The sequence below is a fragment of the Musca autumnalis genome, unplaced genomic scaffold (assembly GCF_047663935.1).
Source record: "Musca autumnalis isolate F117 unplaced genomic scaffold, ASM4766393v1 scaffold_1, whole genome shotgun sequence".
NCBI classification, from domain to species: domain Eukaryota; kingdom Metazoa; phylum Arthropoda; class Insecta; order Diptera; family Muscidae; genus Musca; species Musca autumnalis.
Window position 1 is genome coordinate 101,451,582 of NW_027411644.1, and position 24,813 is coordinate 101,476,394.

Below are 24,813 nucleotides of genomic sequence, written 5' to 3' on the forward strand. Positions count from 1 at the left end.
GAACAGAAATCAAAAAAAGAGCTACATTATTTTGAAAAGTAAGCAAACTCACTTTATAATTAACAACTTATCACTTATCAAAAATAATGGTTCTGTGGAACACTTAACTTTGAGAATTGTCAAAAATATTGATAAGTGCAAAATGAATAGGGCCCTGTATAGGAATTCTGTAACTTTTATCGATTGAAAATTTGTTAAAATTTCTTTTGTTTTTGTAACAACTACAAAACAAACAAATGAAATTGTTGTAAAATAAACAATGAGTAAAGTTGTTAAAAAGTTAGAGAATAGGTACCCAGCCCCCCTATTCAGTAACTTTTTAACAACTTTACTCATTGTTTATTTTACAACAATTTCATTTGTTTGTTTTGTAGTTGTTACAAAAACAAAAGAAATTTTAACAACTTTTCAATCGATAAAAGTTACAGAATAGGCATACAGGTCTGACAAATTATGCCACATGGCACGTTTGGCAACGTTACGCTGATTTATCCGATGAAGTGCACATCGACGCCTCCAAACAATAGTATGCTAAGTCGACTTAGTATGTTTTCAAGTTCTTTACATTTTTATATTAAACGTTCTTTAACTTAAATTCTGTCAAATTTTGGTAATGATTGGACAATCCGAACAGAAGTTATAAACAAATATTTACTTAGCATAGTACTGAAGGTCAAAGAAATTTCCAAACTTTTAGAGCTTGTCCTGCAAAACTCGCTTTTCAGAATTAGCAAACTATTATTTGGAGGTGTCGAATGTCCTTTAACTTAAATTCTGTCTAATTTTGGTAATGATCGGTCAATCCGAACAGAAGTTATAAACAAATATTGACTTAGCATAGTACCTACTGAAGTTCAAAAAAATTTTCAAACTTTGAGAGCTTCTCCTGCAAAACTCACTTTTTAGACTTAGCATACTATTATTTGGAGGTGTCGATATGTTATTTCAATTGACAGTTTGTCGAGCACTCCGTGAGTGACAGAGTGAAGAGAAAAGTACTATGTGGCATTAGATCAGTGCCACCAACAACAACTTTCCTATGCCCGCGGGCATACGACACACACGTACACTGTAAACACATTCGTTCGGTTAACGCATTGTTTACGTTTCCACTCACACTAGCGCAAGTTATAATATGCAAATGTGTGTTTTTGGCCATCACTGCATTAGATATGTATGTATATTCCTGTCGAGAATGAACCACCACAATTTACAATAATGATGTTGCAAATGTCACCAGTATAGGAATTCTGTAACTTTTATCGATTGAAAAGTTGTTAAAATTTCTTTTGTTTTTGTAACTACAAAACAAACAAATGAAATAGTTGTAAAATAAACAATGAGTAAAGTTGTTAAAAAGTTACAGAATAGGTCTACAGGAACGTTAAACCCAAAGCGTTGGGCCCTGATGGAATCTCCATGTTAATGCTGATACAGCTGTATGTGCCGGAAGTATAGAATCTCACTAAAGTTCTCAACATGTCCCTAGCCAACCACATCGTTCCCAAAATCCCGCTATCCAGTTGCCGATCATCAGCATGGATTCTGCATGCAGCACAGTACGATTACAGCGCTGCACCCCATCTCCACACATATTTGTCGAGGACTCACCACATGAATGGCGGAGGTGAATGTCATGGTAGTTTGTAGCAGAATTCCAACTACAAGCTACCACAAAATTCTAGGAGCCACATTCGACAGCATGTTCATGTCGCCCGCGCTTGCCTCAGCTCATGTCTTCAGTGGGCCATCTGCGTTAGGAGACAAGAATTTTCCAGTACAGCAACGTAATGGTATGGTTTCGTTGCAGTACTGGTTCGGGTATTACCTTGACACCATATGGTATAGAGGACCGCCCCAGCCAGGAATGTCAGGAGAGAACTTCATGATCTAGAAAAGTGGTCCAACGTTACAAACACAGAACCCAATATCAGTCAGTCAGAACATCCCACATCTATCGCAGCTGAGGAGCGTCAGCTGCCACAACAGACCTGAGTAGTTTTGGCTTAACTATGCACGGGATGGTTCAGCCGTCTGAATTCCTATAGGGCAGGGATCGATGACGTGTCCTGGTAACCCATCATTTTGCATCATCTTCTACCTTGACAGATCACCCGACCGGAAAAGCAAATTGGGAAGGGTTTAGAGAATTTACCAATCACCGCTTCCAGGAGCTGTCCAGTCTTTTGGTAGCTGAGATAATTTTCCAGAACATCATCAAAGCTGCAGCCACTCGCTACATACCTGTTGGTCAAATACCCGAAATTAGACCTAATTTTTCAGCAGAGGCGACGGGAATTGCTAGTGAGCATAAGCAGAAAAAGTGCTCAGATCACCTGAAGCAACATAACATTGATACAGGATAGAGAAAATTATGGCAACGGATGATTATGCAAGCTCTGCGTTTTATTTTAAAAGTCAGTTTATATAGCTCCCCAATATTCATAGGTCGAATAGGAGTGTGCTATGCCGCATGAGAGCCGAGGAGGTGCCACCACAATTTACGATGAACGATGTTGCAGATAAGTGTCCTCAATCTTTCGTTAGCCACCCATATAGTAGCAGAAGCCTGGAATGGAATGCCACTAGGATGCCAGCAGAGTCGTACAGGCCGATCTCCCTCTTGTCGCCAGTGGAGGAACTACTCCCCATGATGAACATCACAACAACATTACACGCCGTATCGGTCGAGGACTGAACCAGAGCAGGCCGTGCGACCGAACAGTTTTGGTGGCTCTTGACCTATCGAAAGCCTTCGATACCGTCAACCACCGACGTATTAATTTTACGATCTTGACGTCAGATCCTATCGTCAATGATATATGTGAGATCTTAAAAGTCTACATAGTTGACTTAGTGCAGTTCTTCCATCTGAGAAATATGAAAATATACGCTGCTAAATCCACTGCCACACTGTTAACCACCTGGACGGCTGAAATGACAATCCCCTGAAAATATTGGTGGATGGTGTCCTGATTCCGACTACTAAGTACCCCAATATTTTGGATGTAACGTTCGACAGCGTGTTTAATTTTATCTTTGTTACCTTGGCGTAAGATAGCGGCTCTATATCGGTCTTCGCAGACCTTTTCTTTCAAAGACGCTGCTAACTATTTCGTCGAAAAAAACGTCCTTTTTCTTGGACTAGTGCTGAAACTTCTCATTCCAATACATTTTTATTCTGTTTTCAAACAGATTTAGGGGGACACCAGCCTCGACAGCCTGTTTCGCAAGATAATCAACATCTTCATTAAATCTGACACCACTATATCCCGGGGTCTAGACAGCATAGAATTACTCTAGACGCGACACTCTCGCAATTTCATCACACCCTGCTACCAGAAAATTATCTGTCTCCACAGAGAAGATTACAGACCGTAAGACTGCCTGTGAATATGACTACCTGTCATAGTAAACATCAGCAACAATATCGAGACATTTTTTTAAGATAAGTTCAAAACTATGCTCTAAGTTGCCTAGGTATCAGATAGGGTTCGTTCGAACATAACCGTTTCCCTACTGCAAATCGTTATCCCCCCTGTCGGGTTTTGGTTTTACTTTGCAAATATACTTTGTCGAATTCCCGGTCGATTTTGTAAGAGCATGACCCTAGGTGGCAAATAGTGCAGTGGAGGGGTACACGGCCATCTCAATACATAGACCACTTAATTTTGTAACATCGGACCTCACGTTAGGTTAGGTTTGAGGATGTGTAGCCAGTCAAGTGGATATTCCACTCAAAAACCTTCCTTATGGTACAGCTAAGAATAGTGGACAAATTACAAAGAAGACTTTAAGATAGTCTGTATAGTTATATGGGGTAAAGGAGGTTGTGACGATTCCAGGTTATGCTGCCCAACCACTTTGTTTTTCTGATGGTTTTAGAGTCCAAGTTTGAATAAAATTGAGAATAGACGAAACTGCAATCTTAAGATGTTGCACCTTTAGTGAGCTAAAACAGATTTTGTCTGATACTAAGAATATTTGACAACTGTATGATTCTGTACTCAACAACCTTAATTATTTGTAATATCATTTCAGACGTGTGCCTATAAATGTGACAACGCCTCATGGATTATTTGCAATTCAACAATATTGATTGTCCAGGATATAAACGATCATCAACCAGAAATAACAATGCACCCTCAGACGGTCCAGATATTAGAAGGGAAATATTTAACGTTACCTCTGGAGCAATTTTACGTTGAAGATGTCGATTTGGTAAGTAAATTGTCAAACAAAATCAGGGGTTTGTGTTTTACGCATTGGCAGTTAGATGCTTACTCCCACACTATTAAAGCTATGCGAATAAACAGTTACATTACCGGGAAATTTTAGGGCAGTCTAAATAAGGCAAATATACGAGAAAATTTATGATGAGAATCGATCTGATCCTCTTCAAAATTTGATGGATGTTGTTGTAACAGTGTTTATTATTGTACAAACCGATCCAGTCCACGTTGCTGGTCCTTGTTTTCTTAAGTCAATTATATTTTTCTTGCATCGCTAATTAGTCGGGATCTTCAAGTGACTATTAATAAAAAATCTTTAGAAATGTTGTTGTCGATATGCAATTTTAACATACTGCCAAAGAACTGATGACTTGAGGCGTGCATTTATTTCATCTGCTGGAATAGTATAACTGGAAGTGTTTGTCTGAAATCTAAACGTGAATTGAGTCTTAAATCCTTCAAGAATAGATCTAAAGGTTATAGGGAATTTTTATGTGCCATCGCACATTCGTTCTAAATGATAAATTATATTTAATATTGCATATGTGCCCTTCATTCTGACATTTCCATTAATTTTTAACATATTTAAGAAAGTGGGAGTGGTCGGGTCTTATGGCTAAAATATGTACTGGGTTCGGGGAAACGTACACGTTCGTAAGCTTTACATATATAGCGTATTTAAAAAATAGGGCTCCTCCGAAATTCAACAAAATATATAGCCTATTTCCTACAGGAGCCCTCCCTGTACATCATCTGAAAATTACATTGAAACCGGTTCAGTAGTTTTACAGATATTACATATTTAACAAGTAAACAAGTAAGAAAAGTCTATAGTCGGACGGAGCCGACCATGGGATACCCTATACCACTATCCCTGGACAATCGCTTTCCACGGAACTTCTTTTCAATGATTGTGAAATTTTAATTACACTGTGCAACATTTTTAAGGTGATCTTGTGCAAACAATTCGAACTGAGGATTTTTTGAAAGTACAGACCCAAACGACAAGGAACCCTAGTTGGGTTTTGTTGTGTCAGATCCAGCTCGGATTTTATGGTTAAATATTGAGTTTTTAAAGAAATCCGGGGCGATATCTCTGAAACCAATGCGAATCTGCTTCTGACCTCTGAAGCAAATTTGTAGATAAGTACAAGAATAAAATATTTGGAGAAATAATGAACTCGAAAAACTACATTTATTGCCTCAAATTTCAAAATATATGCAAAAATTCCGCAATTTTTATACATTTCGCACCGTATCTCCAAAACCGTTTTTCTGAATACTTTCTTTTGGTAAAATATTCCCTGGAATATAATACACAACTCTTCAGCACATGTCATTGTTGTAAAATGCCTCTATGCCGTTGTTTTCTGTCAATTTTTCAACGACGATTTAATAAAAATTTAAATAATGTAGTGAAATCCGAAATGCGAGAATAAACTGTTGGTGTAAATGTTTGAAATACGAGTTGTAAATGATATGATGCAAAATACCGCTGAAACACATGAAGTAAGCATTTTAGAGTTTCAGAATGTTCTAAAGAATTGTTGAGAACTTTATTTGGAAGATTTTTGCAAAAGGTTACTTGGTTCAACTCCCAATAGTTTAGCCGATTCTGACCATAATTTCAGCAATTATGTAAAATGTTCTATATTTTATTGATTTTGATGCCCTAGATGGAGTTTTTCTTATGTGGTTTTTTCAAAAGATAAGTTCTACTAGTTTAGGGCTACAATATTGCTAGAGACAGCAAGGCCAAATTCCTATTTGTTTCTGAGACAAAGGCCTGATAAATGCAAAAAAGTGTAGATTTAGCACGGTTTAGATGAGGCCATAAAATCCGAAATGGATCTGACAGGACAAAACCCTACTAGGGTTTTTGTAGTCTAAATATGTACTTTCAAAAACAGATAGTAAAAGTTGTTTACATTTTCAGTGCTGCATAGTGTTATCAAATATCAGAGATGTAATTTATAATACTCATGGCCAAAACCAAAAAGTCTATCATGACAAAGGCTTTTTTGTAGCAGGAAAGGAAAATTTAGTTCACACAAACTAAAATGTAATGAAACCCACTTATGTAATACTACTACTTCTTTTGTTTAACCGCTACGTTATTGAAATTTTTAATAATTTCACAAAAAAGTTTCAGCCCATTTAACCCGCTCACTTTGGTTTGTACGCTTCTTCTTCATCATAAACTCAAACTTTGTTTAAAATTTTGCGGGTTATTATTTTGACCTACAGAGCCGCTACAAAATTGGTTAAAATTTTGTTTTTGGTCCATTTCATTCCCTGAAAATTTCACGATCATCAGCAAAAACTAATCATTTCTATTCTGGCCCGAACCCTACCTCCTTAAAAAATTCGTTACAATCGGTCCATAATTGCGGCCTTAAGCTTGTTTACAATTTTTAATGGACGGACACACATCGCTAAATCGCTTTATCTCATCGAGATATGAATTTTGGCATACCAAATAAGGGGTCTAGGACGAATATTTCGTGGTGTTACATAAACTTTTGGAGAGACAATATGTAGCATGGGATAAAAATGTGGTTCTCTACACAGAACCCATTATATATTAGGCAGTAGGCCCGTTATCTAGCAAACACTTTATTGCAATTTACATCAGAGGAATGGTCAGTAGTTTTTTCCCACATGTAGGCTACTTTGCGAAACATATATGTCCTCAAGGAATTCAAATATCGACCAAAAATAAAATTTTTATATTTTTCATACAAAAGTAATGGTCCATTTCACCCGCTAAAGAATATCAGATCATCATTCAAAATTGTAGGCATCTTTTTCGACCTATACTCTTACCCGGTGCAAAATTTCATGACTATTGATGTATAATTGCGACTTCTAGCGAGTTTATTATTACACTACAAACAAATTACGGAATATATTAGGCTGTAACTCTGTTTTCTGATCATGCACACCAACATTATTGGCATCAATTGAAAGGCCAAGCGTTCCACTTTTAAGTATATCTCACTTGACCAGAATATCACTTCCAGGAATTAAGATATAAGCTGTATATTAAAAATTTTCACAATTTTCACACAAAAGTTTTGGTCCATTTAACCCTCTAAATATTATCCGATCGCCATCTCAAATTGCAAGCTTCTCCTTTGTGATATACTCTTACCTTATTTAAAATTACGCGTTGATCGGACTATTATTGAGACCTACAGAACCGCTAAAAAATTGGATAAATATTATGTTTTTGGTCCATTTCATCCGCTAAATATTTCACGATCATCACCAATAAGAATAGGGATCTATTCTGATCTGAACCATCCATAATTGCGGCCTGGAGCGTGTTTACAATTTATAATGGACATACGGACGGACACACATCTCAAAATCGCTTTATCTCGTCGAGATATGAAGATTGGTATACCACATTGGGGGTCTCCGACGAATATTTCGCGGTGTTACATGAATTTTTTCCAAAACAAACTTATAATACCCTTTTCCACATTGTGGTATAGGGTATAAAAAGTATCAGTCGGCTTTGCCGACAGAGATATACCCTCAGCCTATGTATATTGAAATAACTTTTTCCCAAAATACGTATGTATTTAGGGCGTTTGAACCGACAAAAATGGTGATTAGGATTAAAGATCAAAAATGTTGCGGAGGAGATACTAAAAGGAATGGATCGACATTGGCCGTTATGGAAGTGGATCTTCAGCCACAACATATGGTGCCATAGGGGGTTTTTACATTCTTCGGGCTGTTTGCTTAGTCCTTGGTCACACTAGATGGTTTCATTGAAACAATTTCATGAAATCCAGGGTTCCTAGGTCGATTTCCATACTAGAGTAAAATCATGAAGTTGCTGTAATGGGGAAATCGATTTAAGAATCCATAAAAGTTTCAATGAAACCACTCTAGTGTGACCTTCGACTTAAGAAGTATGGACTTGCCGCTAAAAAAACTTTTACCATAGTAATTGAAGCAGCGAATGCAAGTTGCTTGAACAAAAATCAAAGTGATTCGATATCAGGCCTTAAGGTGAACTTATCCGAAATTTTGTTTGGGAGGTACCGGATGGAGTGGACAAATATAGTCCATATTTGAACCTGATCTATATCTGGCAGATATATTAGGATGTGTAAAGTATAGACCAATTCGGCCACTCCCTTCAAGTGTTACCGTACGAACAATTTTTCCGAACGTTTTTGAATTTTTGTGGGGGAGGTACCTGAAGGAGTGGACCGATATGGCTTATCTACAAACTTAAACTATGTTTGGAAATAATATTACTAAGGCCAAATTGTGGGCCGAATCGGCAGATCCGTTCGAGAGTTATCTTGCGCTCCAACCACATCACACGGTGTCATAGGGGTTTTTTTTGCAACTTTCAGACTATTTTCTCAGGAAGTATGGACTTGCCCCTGATGAAACTTGTACCGTCGTATGGAGGGCAGTGAATACAAGTTCCTAAAACAAAAATCAAAGCGATTCGAGAGATGGCCCTAAACTGAACTTTTTCGAAATTTTGTGTGGCAGGTACCCGAAGGAGTGGACCGATTGAGTCCATATTGAAACCTTATTTAAGTCTGGTACACGTTTCACGATGGGCAAAGTATGGACCAAATCGGTTACTCCCTTCAAGAGTTATCGTGCGCACAAATTTTCCGGACATTTTCGAACTTTTGTGGGGGAGGCACCGGAAGGAGTGGGCCGATATAGCCTATCTTCGAACTTAAACTAAGTTTGGGCAAAATATTACGAAAGGCAAAATTTGAACCGAATCGGTTCATCCGTTCGAGAGTTATCGTGCGCTCCAGCCTGCCAGACAGACAAACGGACGGACATTGCTCAATCGACTCCAAATTGTCTGAAACACATTTCGTCCAAACATACTTGGGGTCTAAAACTATTATTTCGATGAGGCACATTTTGCCCGTATGAAAGTGTATATACCCTCGTTAGCATAAATGCTGAGGGTATAAAAATGTTGACGTAGTCGGTCTTAATGCCACAAATAAGTGTCTAGGGTCGGAGACACAACCACCATTGTCTATCGAATTAATTTTGCAAAAATAGGGCATAGAGGAGGTATCCTCCCACCGAAATTCAAAAAATATATAACCTATTTTCACCACTGGTCCTCCCTGTTTATTCTGATATTTTCAGGAAAATCGCTTCAGTAGTTTTGGATATATGTATGTATAATATATTTAAAAAGTTGGCGTGCTGCCCCGCTCCCTCCGAAAATCAACAAAATATATATCATATTTTCCACACGGGTGTTCCCTGTACATTCTTTGAAGTTTTCAAGAAAATTGGTTCAGCCTTTTTTGAGTCTATACGGAACATACAAACATACACACATTGTCTTTTATATATAAGAAGATGTTTGTGTATTCATTCTTCTGCTCAATCTGGCTCTGGGTCTATCTCCAGTTCTAGGAATGTGGCTGTTTCGATCGGATGTAACCACAGATCTATTAAAGTTAGTTGAGTAGGTTTGGCAGGGCAGTTGAAAAGGTGCAGTCGGTGTGCGGGCCTGTGCCCCATGCTAGGCATTATAGGATAGTTGAACCAAAACCACTCTGGTTTGTCGTGGCAGCTGACGCTCCACAGCTGTGATAGATGGGGCATGTTGTTCGAGGACCGCATTCACACGATAGTTGTTTATGGCTATTTAAAACTGCTTGATAGGCTTGCTGATCTAAGATGGCTCTCACGGTAACCCCCGAGCAAGTACTGCAACGAAAGCATGTCATTGGGTTGCTGTACTGGAAGAATCTTTGTCTCCTCATCTAGATGGTCCACTGAAGACATGAGAAAGCACCCTGTTGCAGTTCTCAGGGCGGTATTCTAAAAGGTTTGAATATTTTTCCATAGCGTTGCACTTATATTCGCGGATCAAACTGGCGCCGCATAGCTTACCACAAACCGACATATCGCGTTATACATATGTGGTCAACAAGGTTTCTGCTGCTGGCTAGGGACTTGAGGACCTTGTTCCTACATTTCAGCTTGCGCAGAAGTGAACATGCTGTCGAATGTGACCCCTATAGTTTTTTGTAGTTTGTGGTCAGAATTCTGCTACCATCGACCATGACATTCAATTGTGTTCTCACCTCTGTCGTCCACATATATAATAGATTATCCAACGTTTCAAACTTTGCTGTAGGGTTGTCTACTCAATGTCCTCAAACAGCATACAGAATCAAAGGTTTTTTATAAGTCCAGCGTCCAGTCCATCATTGTTCTATCACCACCATCACTGCTCTGGTTGAGTCCTCGATTAATATGTGTTGAGATGGCGTGCAGCTCTGTTGTGGTACTGTGCTCATCACGCCTCTGCTGGGAAGTTTGGTCTCACTTCGGGTATTCGACCAGCAAGTATAGGGTAAGCGGTTGCAGCAGTGATGATATCTCGAAACGTCCTTTCTGATACCCGAATATCAGATGGGTTTGGTAGATCTATGAAGCGGTGATTAGTGATCTCTCTGAAACTCGGCAAATTAGCTATCCCATGATTGACGAAAGTGCGGCGTTCAGAGTTGATGAAATCGGGCGGTCACCTAATGGTGACAAGGCACAGTGGATGCACCCAACGACAAAAATCAAAAAATTCATGTCGTCATTTTAAAAACTTAAAGATGCATATCGCTTCAAAACATTCCAAATTTTTCGAAACTCAACTTATTTTTTAAATTTTTCGCGGTTCTTAAGGAGAAAAAGCCTCACAAACATGACTAATTTTGAAGAAAAAAATTTATTTACAAATCATAAAAAATAGTTATATTCTAAGCGAATTTATGAAACAAAGGACTAATTTTAACGCCTTAACTTTAGTTTAATCATTTAATAAATTTCCTAAGCTTCATTTTTCTAGTTATGAAAATTCTAAATTGCAAGGGTTGCCAAATATTTTGGTTATAATATTGGTAAAAATGAAATTATTTAATATAGATGTATGGATTTCCTTAAACTTTTAGTCACTTTCTACAAATTCGAACAAATGGTCACTAGTACCAAATTGAAGCCTAGCTCTTGTAGATTTCAAAACTGTATAGACTTTTTGCGGAAATTTGCGGTTTTGGCCGTTATGGCCAAAAGTTTAACTCCCTTTTTTAGTTGTTTTAATTTTTAAAATTAGTTTTATTATCCTTTCTTACATTTATGTTCTATATAATGTTTTTGTGCTATTAGTAATGTATTTTATCATGGTAACTTAAAGCCGCACTGAAAACTAGCGTTGGAAAAAAAATATTTTTGTGGTATATACTTTAACAAATATTTTTTCTTGTTAGGGACACCCTAATGTTGAAACACGTCAAAACGTGGAAATTTTTCCCCGCACTAAAAATACGTTATTACCGGTAATTCTGCAGAAAAAAGGTGATTAAATCTTATAAATTTCAGAAAAATATATGGTAACCCTATGGAGGCTGTGCCAAAAGTGGACCAATGTCACATTTATTTATAAAATCTTGTTCTAAACTCTGAGTTCACTATTAAAGCCTAATCCGTTTAGAATTTGTTAAATATCTGTAAAATACATTAGATCGAGATAGAAATCATATATGGGGGTATAGAAAATCATGGACCAATATTGAAAGTTTCTAGCGGGGAGGTTTACTATGCAATAACAACTCCTAGTACCGGATTACAGCGAATTCGGTTAAACAATATGTTGGCAACAGGAAAATACTTCAATTCAGAATGATTCGTTACATGGGAACCACGCGAAATGTTGGACCTAGGACTCCAATATTTTTGTTAGAGTGTTTTTAGCCCCCGAGGAGCAATTGATTAAAATTTCAGTTCGATATATTACCTAGAAGTATTTTTGTCACACCTTCCCATGTAAGTGCCACCACTGTGCAAGGTGACGTCATTTGTCAGAGCAGATGGCACGATGATTATGTCCGGCGAGCTGTGACACTCTCTGCCAATTCTTGTAGGGACATCCTCATTGACCGTGTAAAACGTAGAGCTATCAATCTGCTCAGCCAGCACAATAGCCCTCTGGTCGTTTCCGAGGATTGAATGCCACAACTCATGATGCGCATTAAAGTCCCCCAAGACCAGACGGTTATAACCTTCCAAAGGCGGACTAATGTTAGACCTATAACCTGCCTGGTGCCACCGTGGTGCCCGCCTTGCACACTGAAGGTCGTGGGTTCGACGCGGCTAGCCAACATCAAATTTTCAACGGTGGCAAAATACCATTCTGTAATGTTGGCGACATTTCCTGAGTATTTCAGCCATGTAAAACTACTCTACAAGTGGTGTTCGGACTCGGCGATAAACAGTAGGTCCCATATCATTGAGCTAATATGAATCGGAGTGCACTCATTGATATGAGAGAAGTCTTCTTTGTCCCGTCTGGGATGTTTGTGGAACAATCAAATAACCTGGAATAAAGATGTATACTTTCAGCAACTCTACCTCGGCAGTTCTACACCTGTAATGCGATTCTCTAACTCATTTTTTGAGTTACCGACTAAAATCGGTAACATTAAAACGCAAAATTATGAATGAAAAGTTCAAAAAAAAGTTGACAACATTGTTGCTGTCGGTAGAACTCTTTTACTTGTCGCTAACTTACCGAAAAATGTCGTAAATTACCGATTTTATAAGCATTTTAATTTTACCGATTTTTGTAGGTAACTCAAAAAAAGAGTTAGAGAATCGCACTACTGGTTGTTACCCCCATGCATGCTATGTGCGGGTCATTAGAGTCAGGCTCAAGCGAGCTAGGTCTCTGTTGAATAGAATGGTGTAATAGAAAAGCTAATTTCCCACCTCCACTGAGACTCTTTCGACCCTTGAAATCCACTATTTCCTCAATCTTACCTCGGAGTCCATTGCAATTAAATTGCAAAAATGATTGAGGGATGGGAACAGCAATGGCTGGTGTTAAGTGCTACGTGTGCGGCTGCTGTTGGGGTGATATAATTTTTTCCTGGCTTTTCCTCCGTCCCGGCAGGGACCAAAGGAATTCGGACCAGTTATTCCGGGATATGCTGCGCCAAAACATGACTCAAATACATTGCTTTGCTCACATGTTCTCAATCAACCAACATTCCGATGCTCATGTTAATAGTGAAAACACAAGTATTCTAAAAAGCCAAACTGTAAAAGGAACGCTGTCAATAGAAAAAAGTTCAACCTTAAGGCTCATAATGGACGAACACGGAATATCAAATTGACCATTTCTTTCATTATTAGAAAATATAGATGTGTTGAATAAAAGTCTTTTATATTATAATAATAATACTAATAATTGTTCCACAGACATCCCAGATGGGACAGAGGAAACTTCTCTCATATCAATGAGTGCACCTCGATTCATATTAGCTCAATAATATGGGATCTACTGTTTATTGTAGAGCTGGCAAACGATCGATAGTCGCACCATTCGATGATTTCGATATTTCTTATAAAAATATCGATAGTATCGATACTATCGTTATCGACAAAAAAATATAAAAATAAAAAAGACTTTTCAGTTCTAATTGATCCAAACAATTTTCATTTGTGTTGACTCTGGCGTTATTCTTTTGATTATTCTTTCATTATTACTAATGGCGGAATTCTGTCGATAATATCGATAGAAAAAATAACTATCGATATTAGCTCAAAAAATAAAATATCGATAGTATCGATAGTGCTATCGATATTTTGCCAGCTCTAGTTTATTGCCGAGTTCGAACGGCGTGTCCTAAAACACCACTTGTAGGGAAGTTTTACATGGCTGATATACTCAAGAAATGTCGCCAACATCACTAAGGGTATTTTGCCACAGTTGAAAATGTGTTGATGTTGCCTGGCCTGGGAATCGAACCCACGACCTTTAGCGTGCAAGGCGGTTGTGCATACCATTGCACCACGGTTGCACCCATCGTATTTCCGGCATGGCAATAATATCGGCCTTGTATTTCCTGTATGGCAGCAATATCTGCACCTTCTCTATAAAGAGTGCGAACATGGTGGAAAAATAAAAGACATAGTGCTGCCAAGTTTGAATTTTTCTTTTATGACGCCAAACTCTACTCAATTTTTGGATGTGTTTCCGGCTTTACTTGCATGTCGGCAAAGCGGTACAATCGGTGGCTCGCGCCACGCGTCGGATATAGCAACCACATGAAAAATGTGTAAGTGATGCCAAGTTTGCTCTTGAAGTTTTACAACAACCACATTTTTGTAACGCGGCACTTAAGGGTCAAAAGGCCTCTGCACATACATACGGCGCGTTGAGCGTCGCGTTACAACAATCACATGAAAACATCAAGAACAAACTTGGCAGCACTTACACATTTTTCATGTGGTTGTTGTTTTCAACGCGCAACGCGTCACACAACTGACCGTATGTATTTGGCCTTTAGAAGAGCCTGGCACTCTGCCACGTCTAAGCACGAGCGTAAACTTCTTGGAAGTCTGTAGGCGACACCGTTATATTTGTTATAAGTTTTAGATTAAAAATATGTTTTGAAAGCAAATGAAGACATCAGTTGGTCTGTTCCTTTACTTTTGTAAATGGTAAAACCGGTAAAAGTAGTAAAAGTTGTAAACTGCTCCCATATGAATTGGGTGGTGTCTAAAGTATAAGAGAGCACGTCGCTAGGATGCTGTCCATTTTGCATCCACAGCACGTCTTTGGACGTAGTAAATTAAGTTTAATTCTTCGGCTCTCCATTAAATACAAACACGTCTTATTTAGTTCATCACGTTCATCAAGTTTTTTTTATTGTCTTCCCATCACCTGTCGAACTCCATTAATAATTTCCTTCTCGCGAATTACCGTAAATACGTTCGCAACTTCAAGACCTCGGCACAAGAGGCATATAGCACTCTTGTTTAAGCCATATCTGGCAAAAGAATAATCATCGACCGAGGAAAATTCGAACTAGGAGTTATAAAAAGTGTCATACTTGCTTGTAGGGATATCTAAACAACACCCTATAAAGTGCTACGAACTGCATTTTTCACGACTCCGTGTGGACGGAATCGAAACTTGCAATGAAATCATGAATCTACCTTGCACGACTTCCAATATTTTTGGTGGGAACCAAAATTGCATTGCGCTTTATTGTACCATCATTATAAACAACATACCATGGTTGCTCGGCAGTAAATTCTGAAAAGATATGCAAATTGCATATTCATTATAATCGAATAAATTGGATGTGGCATTAAAACAAATCAAGTTATTTGACACCTGCACAGTGGAATACGACATTTTATTCTTATCAAATGATATGAATTAATGTGTATTTGTATGCAGCTTATCTGGCGGTATGCATTTCTAGAAAGTTAAGAATTTTAACCATTTTCCAGTAATATAAATAGCTGTGGCTGCATATATGAGGATTATAGAAGTTTGGTAAACATCATACTATGAAGTTTGCAACTACAACTCTCCTTGGCCTTGGTCTTTTGGCCCTTGCTTCAGCAGCTTCCCTTGATCCAACATGCATGTTAAAGGATATCGTAAAGTCGGTAAGTTTCAACATTTGAAAATTAATATTTTCCTGAATTAATACCTTGTCTGCAGGACGAACGTATTCGCCGTATGGGTTATCCTGTGGAATCCCACTTTGCCACCACTCCTGACGGTTATGTTTTGAACTTATTCCGTATTCCCTATTCGCATAAGTTGCAAAACAAAAACTCTTATCGTCCCGCCGTTCTGCTCCAACATGGTCTATTCAGTAATTCTGATTGTTGGTTGTCGGGTGGTCCTGACAATGCATTGGCCTATCTGTTGGCTGATGCTGGTTTTGATGTGTGGTTGGGTAATGCTCGTGGCAACACCTACTCCAAACAAAACGTTCTTATTTCACTTAATAGCCCCAAATACTGGCATTTCGATTGGCATGAAATTGGTAGCATTGATGTTCCAACCATGATTGATTACATCATTGAACAAACCGGTCAACCCAAGATCCACTATGCTGGCCATTCCCAAGGTACCACAGTTTACTTTGTCATGATGTCTGAACGCAAGGAATACAATGATAAAATCAAATCCGCCCACATGTTGGCTCCATGTGCCTTCTTCGAACATGGCACCAACACCATTTTCAAGATTTTCAGTCCTTTGGTCGGCAAACCTGGTGGTATTTGGAATCAAGTTTTTGCCGATATGGAATTCATACCACAAAGTCGTGCAATAAACCGTATGGGCGATACAGCTTGTGGTGTCGACCCAGCCTTGAAATTCTTGTGTAAGAACGGATGGTTGCTGTTTGCCGGTGATGGCTATCAAAATACAAACTTGACAGCCATGCAAGAATTGATTGAGACTCATCCTGGTGGTACATCGAGTAATCAAGGTATTCACTTCATACAATTGAGTGATTGCAACGCTGGTCGTTTCTGTCGCATGGATTATGGTGAAAAGAAAAACAAGGAAGTTTATGGCCAGCCAACGGCACCAGATTATAATTTGGAAAATATTGAGGCTCCCACCTATTTGTATTCCAGTACCAATGATGGTCTTTGCAATCCCAAAGATGTTGATCATTTGGTTTCGGCAGCTAAAAATTTGGCCGGGCATTATCGTATACCCGATCAAACGTTCAATCATTTGGACTTTATTGTCGCCAACAATATGAGAGAAATGGTCAATGAACCGGTGATGAGAAATATGTTGAAGCATGAAAATATGTAAAGTTTTGAATTGAAATTTTGAAAACGATCAATAAAAATTAAAAGCATTATATTAAATTATTAACATTGCAAACATATGTTTTAATAATAACAAATTAAAGTCAAAATATCTATGTACATCGTCCTCGCTATTCAAATGCTAAAAATAAATCAGCAGTTCTTTATTCCTTTACCACAAATTACTTAAGTAAGAATGCCAGCCGCTTATGGGCCACCAAGGTGGGTTATATATCGGTTATAAAGGTCTTTGATTAACATATTTAACATGTGTACATATTTCCCTAAATATAGATTGGGAGTCACGATGGTGTACTAGCGTCTTTAGAGCATTTTTGTGAAAATTCACCTTTGATCCCACACAAATCACTGTGGGAACAAAGATCGCTCTGGTGGCACAGCTTAACGGTGACCGATCGCCATAAAAATATTAATGGATCAAATGGATACAAATTTACATACTTCCGCTGAATAGCTCTGCCTTGCTTTATATACCTGACATTAGTTAGCTTTGCCGTTGGACAGACTAGCAAGGTTTCTTTCACCATTCGTGTTTGTTGTGTTTCTCATTTAAAAACTCGCCAATAAGCACAAAACAAACCAAAATAAACTAAAAGCAACACAAAATAAACAAAAAAGAACAAACACTTTTTCATTAATCAAATTTTTTATTACATTTCTACTTTTTCGTCTTTTCCTGCTAGTTTTGTTGTTAATCGTTTGCTTGAGAAAATAAAATGAAAGAAACCGGAATAAAAAACCAGCAATGAATAACAAGAAGTGGCAACACGACAAACACAGAAAATCATGTACAGGGGTTTCGCTACTTCATACCCCTCGCCTATAAAATTGACGTCGCCATGTTGAAATCTTGCTAGTCTGACCATTGACTTTCGGGCAACAATAAACGTCTGGTGCTAGGGCAGCCATGCACGCGTCTTTACGAAAAAGTTAACTACAACTCTCTTTCCCATACAAAAACCCAAAATAGTATTCTCTTCTTGTGTACCATTGTGCTAGGGATTTTCAATGAGAATTTTCGTGACATCATCGCAGCTGCAGCCAATTGTTTGGGAACTTAAGGTGAGAACATAATGAAAAATGCATGCTTACCCAAGCCTGAATTTGTGTAAAGGAATAAAGAAAGCAAAAATCACATTTTAGTTAGGTAGTACCTGGTCTTCATTCATTTACTTGAAATTGAGCTTGAAGCAAGTAACAAAGGTCATTGTGTTTCTACCTTTACTGCATGTTTTCATTAGAGTCAAATCCCTTTATAAAAAAATATTTTTGTTGTAATTTCCCCAACAACATAAAGAAAATGTTCACATAACATAAATTGTACGATACCATACCTATACCACTACCTGGGTAATTGTGCCATGGTCCATACTCCCAGCCAGCATTTTTTGAAATTTTGAATCAAATTCGAGTCTTTTTTGATCCGATTGCACGATTAAAAAGCTGGAATATGAGCTCATTTTCTGATCATAAATGACTCCTTTGTCGGGAGGAAAACGTAACCTCAGGCGACTCTTCTAAACAAATCACAAATGAGTCTTCCCCTGCATTAGTTTCGAGTCATTTTTGCCCATTTTCTGATGGAATATAAAGTCTTTTTTGAGTCGTATTTCAATCATTTATTGGTGTTTTGTTGATTAATTTGGAACCCTTTTCGAGTCTTTTTAGAGTCATGTTTATAATCATTTATGAGTCTTTATGGAGTCATTTATGAGTCATTTTATTAGACGAAATAAATTAAAAGAATTTTCGTTTTATTCTTTTTTGTTTCTTTCCTTTATTTTGTTGTCTTTTCTGCTTTGTTATGCCTTTTAATTATCCTTTATGTTGCGCGGTGGTTAGTATATTGCTTCTTCATTTCACTTGGCAAACCCTGTTGTGTTGTGTTTGTCTGTACCTTTAATATTATACGTTACATTTATATCAAAGTTTTGTAGAAAGTGTATATGAGAATTATTTACAACCAAACAAAAATAAAACAAAACAATCAGATTTTAATCACCTAACAGTTCAAAATATGATCAAGATACATAATTATAATCACTTTTCAAACACCTGCATGACCCTTTTTTGATTAAGCCTTTTTCAATCTTCCAGATGATTAATATGTGACAATAAATAAAAAATGGTCACATTTTAAACACATCAATGATTTATTTGTGATTGCTACACATTTGTTGTTGTATTATAAATTGTACTTTTTTTAATCATTACAGGGAGTCACTTTCGAGTCCCTTTCTGATCATACAAGCGACTTAATCAGTTTTTGATCACCAAAAGGACTCTAAAAAGACTCCGCAATGTGATTTTTAAAAAAACAGTCTTCCAAATGCTATCTGGGCTATAGTGATTTCATTGAAGAATTTCATGGAATTATTCGTTCTTACTAGGCGTTTACACACGGACAGTATTGGCAAGACAATAGCAAAGTTACAAACCATTTTCACCAATACATTCATACTTTTCTCTATATTTAAAAATTTATAAATGTATTTGTGAAAAAGGTTTGTATTTTTGCTATAGTCTTGCCAATACTGGCATTTGTAAACGCAGGGTTAAGGCCTGGGTACATAAGCTACCTCGCCTGCTTGCCTTAAGGTGTGAACAGAATGAAATACGCCGCTTTTTTCACGCTCAGTTTCATGTCAAAGATTAAAGGCCAAGTACTACCTAATTCAAATGCTGCCTAATTAATTTGAATTAGGTAGTACTTTGCCTTTAGTCTTTTACATGAAGCTGAGCGTGATAAAGCTGCGTATTTCATTGTGTTTCTACCTTTACTTGGTCCCGGTCCACACTAGAGTGATTTCATTGAAAAATTGTCATGAAATTATGCGTCTCTAGATCGACTTGCATAGTAGAGTAAAATCATAAAATTGCTGCAGTGAGGAATTCGATTTAAGAACGCCTAATTTCATGAAATTTTTTAATAAAATTCACGCTAGTGTGGACCGGGACTTGCCTGCTTCATTTCTGACATAATAAAAGTAAAAGAATAGAGAAAGCCGAGCAAACTTCGAGCTAGAAATTTCGAAAATTAGACACTAGAGTACAATCATAAAATTCCAGTATTGGAGAGGTCGATTGTGGAACGCCTAATTAAAAACAACTTTTTTAACGGAACTCTTTCTAGTCTGACCTTCGACTAAGCAGCAATGGCTTGGCCATCAGCGTTTTAAACCAACTGGATTCACTAGATGCACTAATAAACACCTTTTAGACAATAATTAAGTGCAATATGTCGATAATTAAGTGCATTATCTCTCTTTGTCTATCTTTGCCTTTTATTCATCTACCAGGAATGACACAAAACTTTACTGAAACGTTGGATATGTATTCAGCTTGACTGAGTTGTAACCTTAACCCTGCGTTTGCACATGAGAGGAAGTTAAGTACATGTATTGATTGTCAAAAACCCAAAACTTGCCTGTGTGACGTAGGCGTCCTGACAACTGCAAAAACAGTTGTAAAATTATGAATGAAAATCGTCGATCTCTTTTTGTTTTCCGTTCACATATTTTGTTTTTTGTTCATGTTCTTTTGTTTTCCAAACATTTCAATTATTATCTCACATATTTTTACAAAAATGTCAAAAATTTGTTAACACGACTGTCTGTGAAAAAATGATGGACAGCTGGAAGACAGCCGAAAAATGTATGTATGTGTTAGTAAATTAGAGTTGTATTTGCAGACAGACTGTCTACACGCAGAGAAAAAAATATGTTTGATCCAACAATATTCCAAGAGCAAAATATGTATTGTTAACATATTGTTGGATTCCTCATGTAGTATTGTAAATCCAAAAATAGTTTGTGTCAACTGAACAATATTTCTCTCTTTTCTTCGAAAATTTGTTTCTCTTCTCTCGCTATTCGATGTCGTGTTGAAAAAACAATTTTGGTGAGTTGTGGTGTGTTTGTATGACATGCTGCCTTTACCTTTGTTTTTGTGTGTATGTACTTGTGAGACTCTTGTTTTTATTTGTTTCTGTTTTGTTTCATTCTTCTTTCCTTTTCATGTTTGTTGTGGTGTTTAATTATTCCTTATGTTGTGGTGGGTGCTTGTGGCTTTTTGTTTGTCTTTGTTGTCAGCCAGTGCAGCAAACCATGTATTGTGTTCATCAATGATCGCAATATTATACGCGACATTTATATCCAAGTTATGCGAAAAGTTTATATGAGAAGTATATGCACTCAAATCAAAAATTTCTGGGCTGGTTTTCTGTATTGACAATACTTTTTGTAAACAAAATTAGATTATGATAGTTCCTACAATCGGTATTGTTAACGATTTTAACAATATTGCGGAAATTCGAAAGTTGTTTTTGTTTTCTATGTTTGGAACAAAAGATGGTATTTTTGGATTTGGATTACAATGTTTGAACAAAACAAATACATTTTTGGAACCAAAACATATATTTTTGTTCCAACAAAAGCGAAAAATATTTTTTCTCTGCGTGTAGTGTAAACGCCTAGTAATAGTTCATTTGTTATCTGCATCGCAAAAACTGGCAACAACAAAATTTCCAGAACAACTTGTTATTCTATAATTATTTCAAATCATAAATTTATTTATTTACCCCCACAGTGAGTTAAGTAGGTTATAAATTGTATACAAAATCGACCGTGATTTAAAAAAAAATCACAACATGAAGTGACCACCCATTTATTATATCAGTTGGCAAGATAACTAAATAAACATATTTATTGGTAGCACGTCACCATATCTAGCAAAAGAGTGACATATAAAAAAATTTTTTCTCATATAGAAATTTCTCCGAATGCTTGAATTATGGCTCAATTACCAAGGTAGTGGTTTCACACCAGCTGTTCGAATACACTGTGCAACATTTTTAAGGTGATCTTGTGCAAACAATTCGAACTGAGGAGGCTATATCTCTGAAACCAACGCGAATCTTCTTCTAACCTCTGAAGCAAATTTATAGATAAGGACAAGAATAAAATCTTTGGAGAAATAATGAACTCGAAAAACTACATTTATTGCCTCAAATTGCAAAATATATGCAAAAATTCCGCAATTTCCATACATTTCGCACCGTATCTCCAAAACCGTTAATTTTTCCTGAATATTTTCTTTTGGAAAAATATTCCCTGGAATGTAATACTCAGCTCTTCAGAACATGTCAATGTTGTAAAATGCCTCTATGTCGTTGTTTTCAGTACATTTTTCAACGACGATTTAATAAAAATGTCAATAATTTAGTGAAATCCGAAATGCGAGAATAAACTGTTAGTGTGAACTGTGTTTGAAATACGTGTTATAAAAGATATGATGCAAAATACCGCTGAAACAACATGAAGTAAGCATTTTAGGGTTTCAGAATGTTCTAAAGAATTGTTGAGAACTTTATTTGGAAGATTTCTGCAAAAGGGTACTTGGTTCAACTCCCAATAATTTAGCCGATACTGGTCAGAATTTCAGCAATTATGTAAAATTTTCTATATTTTATAGATTTTGATGCCCTAGATGGAGTTTTTCTTATGTGGTTTTTTCAAAAGATAATTTCTACTATGTGAAGGCCTCGACACATAAGCCGTTCGGCTTTCTTACTTAATTCATTTCTGGTAAAAGAATAAAGAAATGTCAGAACCACATTTCAATTAGGTCGAACTTGGTCATTGGTCTTTAACCAGAAATGAATTAAGCAAGAAAGCCGAGCGGCTTATGTACCCAGGCCTTTAGGGCTACAATATTCCTAAAGACATCAAGGCCAAATTCCTATTCGTTTCTGAGATAAAGGTCTGATAAATGCTAAAAAGTGTAGATTTAGCCCGGTTTAGATGAGGCCATAAAATCCGAACTGGATCTGACAGGACAAAACCCAACTAGGGTTTTTGTAGTCTAAATATGTACTTTCAAAAATGCATACTAGAAGTTGTTTGCATTTTCAGTGTTGCATAGTGATATAAAGGGTCAAATCCCTTTATAAAATATGATTTTTGTTGTAATTTCTCCATAAACATAAAGAACGTTCAAAATTTTACGATACCACTACCTTGGTAATTGTGCCATGGCTTGAATGTAAGGTCATGTTTATATTATAGCCTTTTGCAGGGTTAACCTTCTTCATGAGGATTTGTTTGACGTATATGTAATGGAATTGACATTTAAAACCCAGTGGGATTGTTAAATCCGGTTATATATAAACGTACTATAATAGTACATTTATATAACCGGATTTAACAAACCCACTGGGTTTCAAATGTCAACTTCTTTGCGTATACGTCAAATAAATCCTCATTAAGAAGGTTAACCCTGCAAAAGGCTATAATACATGGCAGAACTACCAGGTAGTGGTATCACATGAAAAGTCAAATCACTTTATAAAAAATATTTTTGTTGTAATTTCCCCAACAACATAAAGAAAGTTTTGACATAAAATATTCAAAAATTTACGATGCCACTACTTGGGTAATTGTGCCATGCTATAATATAAACATGGCCTAAAGGCATGGTAGAACAAGAAAAGGTAATACCCAGCTGATTGAACTGGGCTGTAATTTTAGTGTCAAAATCCATACGACATTTTTTATATTTATTTCTATGTTCGATGTATATTAGGGATATGGCGAAAAACAAAAAATTTTTACAATCGATGAATCCGAGTTTCACCCTTTCAGAATTCGCGAACTGTTAACATATTCTATATAGTATGATATACATTCTTTAAACTGAAGTGTTTTAGGAGGAATCCCATAAGGTCGACCATTAAAATTAATTTACGTGGAAGCTGTGTTGGCATCAATGTAGAAAAATAGGTAAAAATGGGTTGAAGCCAACAAGTTTTTTTATGCTCCCTTCCGATTTTAGGCTTAACCTTACATTTTATAGACATATGCCCAAAGAAAGACTCAAAGAATACTTCATGGGCAATATGATACTAATGTATCATTTTTCGATATATCCACTGAATCCACCTAAAATTGATGCTGACATTTTGAAGCCGGAATTTCGGGGTTTTTTGAATTGTTTTAATAATTCGGACGCGCAACAAGATAATATTCAAAACTCACATTAGGATTATAAAACTCGTGATTCTACGTCGTTTAATGCATATCTCATGAGTGTGCTCCTTACAGCATCCTAGTAATTGGAGTCTAAAGGCCAATATTTGATGCGTGATTTTTTTTAAAAAACCTATTTTTTGCGTTTAAAATTTACAAGTGCCATTCAATTTCCTTTGAACCCCGCGTGAATTTAGTTTTTTTACGCGACGGATCTAATGAGACCTTCCGCGATCGAATCCATTCACTAAAACCGCGGATATAGATACCCTGAAAATAGGAAAAGCAGCAAAAAATTATTTCGACAAATCCGCGTACTAAACCGCGATTTTCTTGAAATTTTTTTTACGTAAATGGAATCCTTTATACGCGATTATAATATTTGCGAAAACGCGTGTCATAAATTACGGAGATTCGCGTGTAATATGGGTTTTTCACCAAAAATAGTATGTGGAGGCACATCCGCGGTTCTTGAAGAATCTAATTAAAATTGGTATACTTGGACGTATTTTTGATAGGCGCTGACGAAACCGGATGCGCATCAAAATCGTATGCACATTGCGCGACTTTTACCAACTTTAAGGTTTTTTGCAGTGTATGATGCAACTGGTGGCACACAATGGCCCCTGAGTGAAACATCGAAATATGCATAAATTTTGACAGAGATTGATTCGCTGTATCCAAAAACGGATGCGCATCAACCGACTTTAACTAATTCGCGAATAACAGGCTTTTTAATTATAATATTAATTGAATGATTGTAATTTCAATATTACTCTTAATTTCCTACCCTTATAAGTTATCACAGTAATCAGTTAAACTCTCGCGATGGTAAACCATATGTTTTGATGAAGTTTTAACTGTATACATTCATTATTCTATGG

General features: G+C 36.9%; 2 protein-coding genes across 3 annotated transcripts in view; both read left to right on the forward strand.

Annotated features, from left to right (window-relative positions):
• Positions 1-24,813, forward strand: part of LOC141403646 (cadherin-AgCad1-like) — a 99,993-nt gene that overhangs the window by 34,841 nt on the left and 40,339 nt on the right. For both annotated transcript variants that reach the window (XM_073986385.1, XM_073986392.1), the window contains exon 9: positions 4,042-4,221. In XM_073986385.1, coding sequence (XP_073842486.1) covers positions 4,042-4,221 — 180 coding nt within the window. The remainder of the gene's footprint in view (positions 1-4,041; positions 4,222-24,813) is intronic.
• Positions 15,612-16,887, forward strand: LOC141390504 (lipase 3-like). The gene is made up of 2 exons (XM_073963459.1): positions 15,612-15,713; positions 15,769-16,887. The coding sequence occupies exons 1-2, from the start codon at positions 15,612-15,614 to the stop codon at positions 16,885-16,887; spliced, it is 1,221 nt and encodes a 406-aa protein (XP_073819560.1).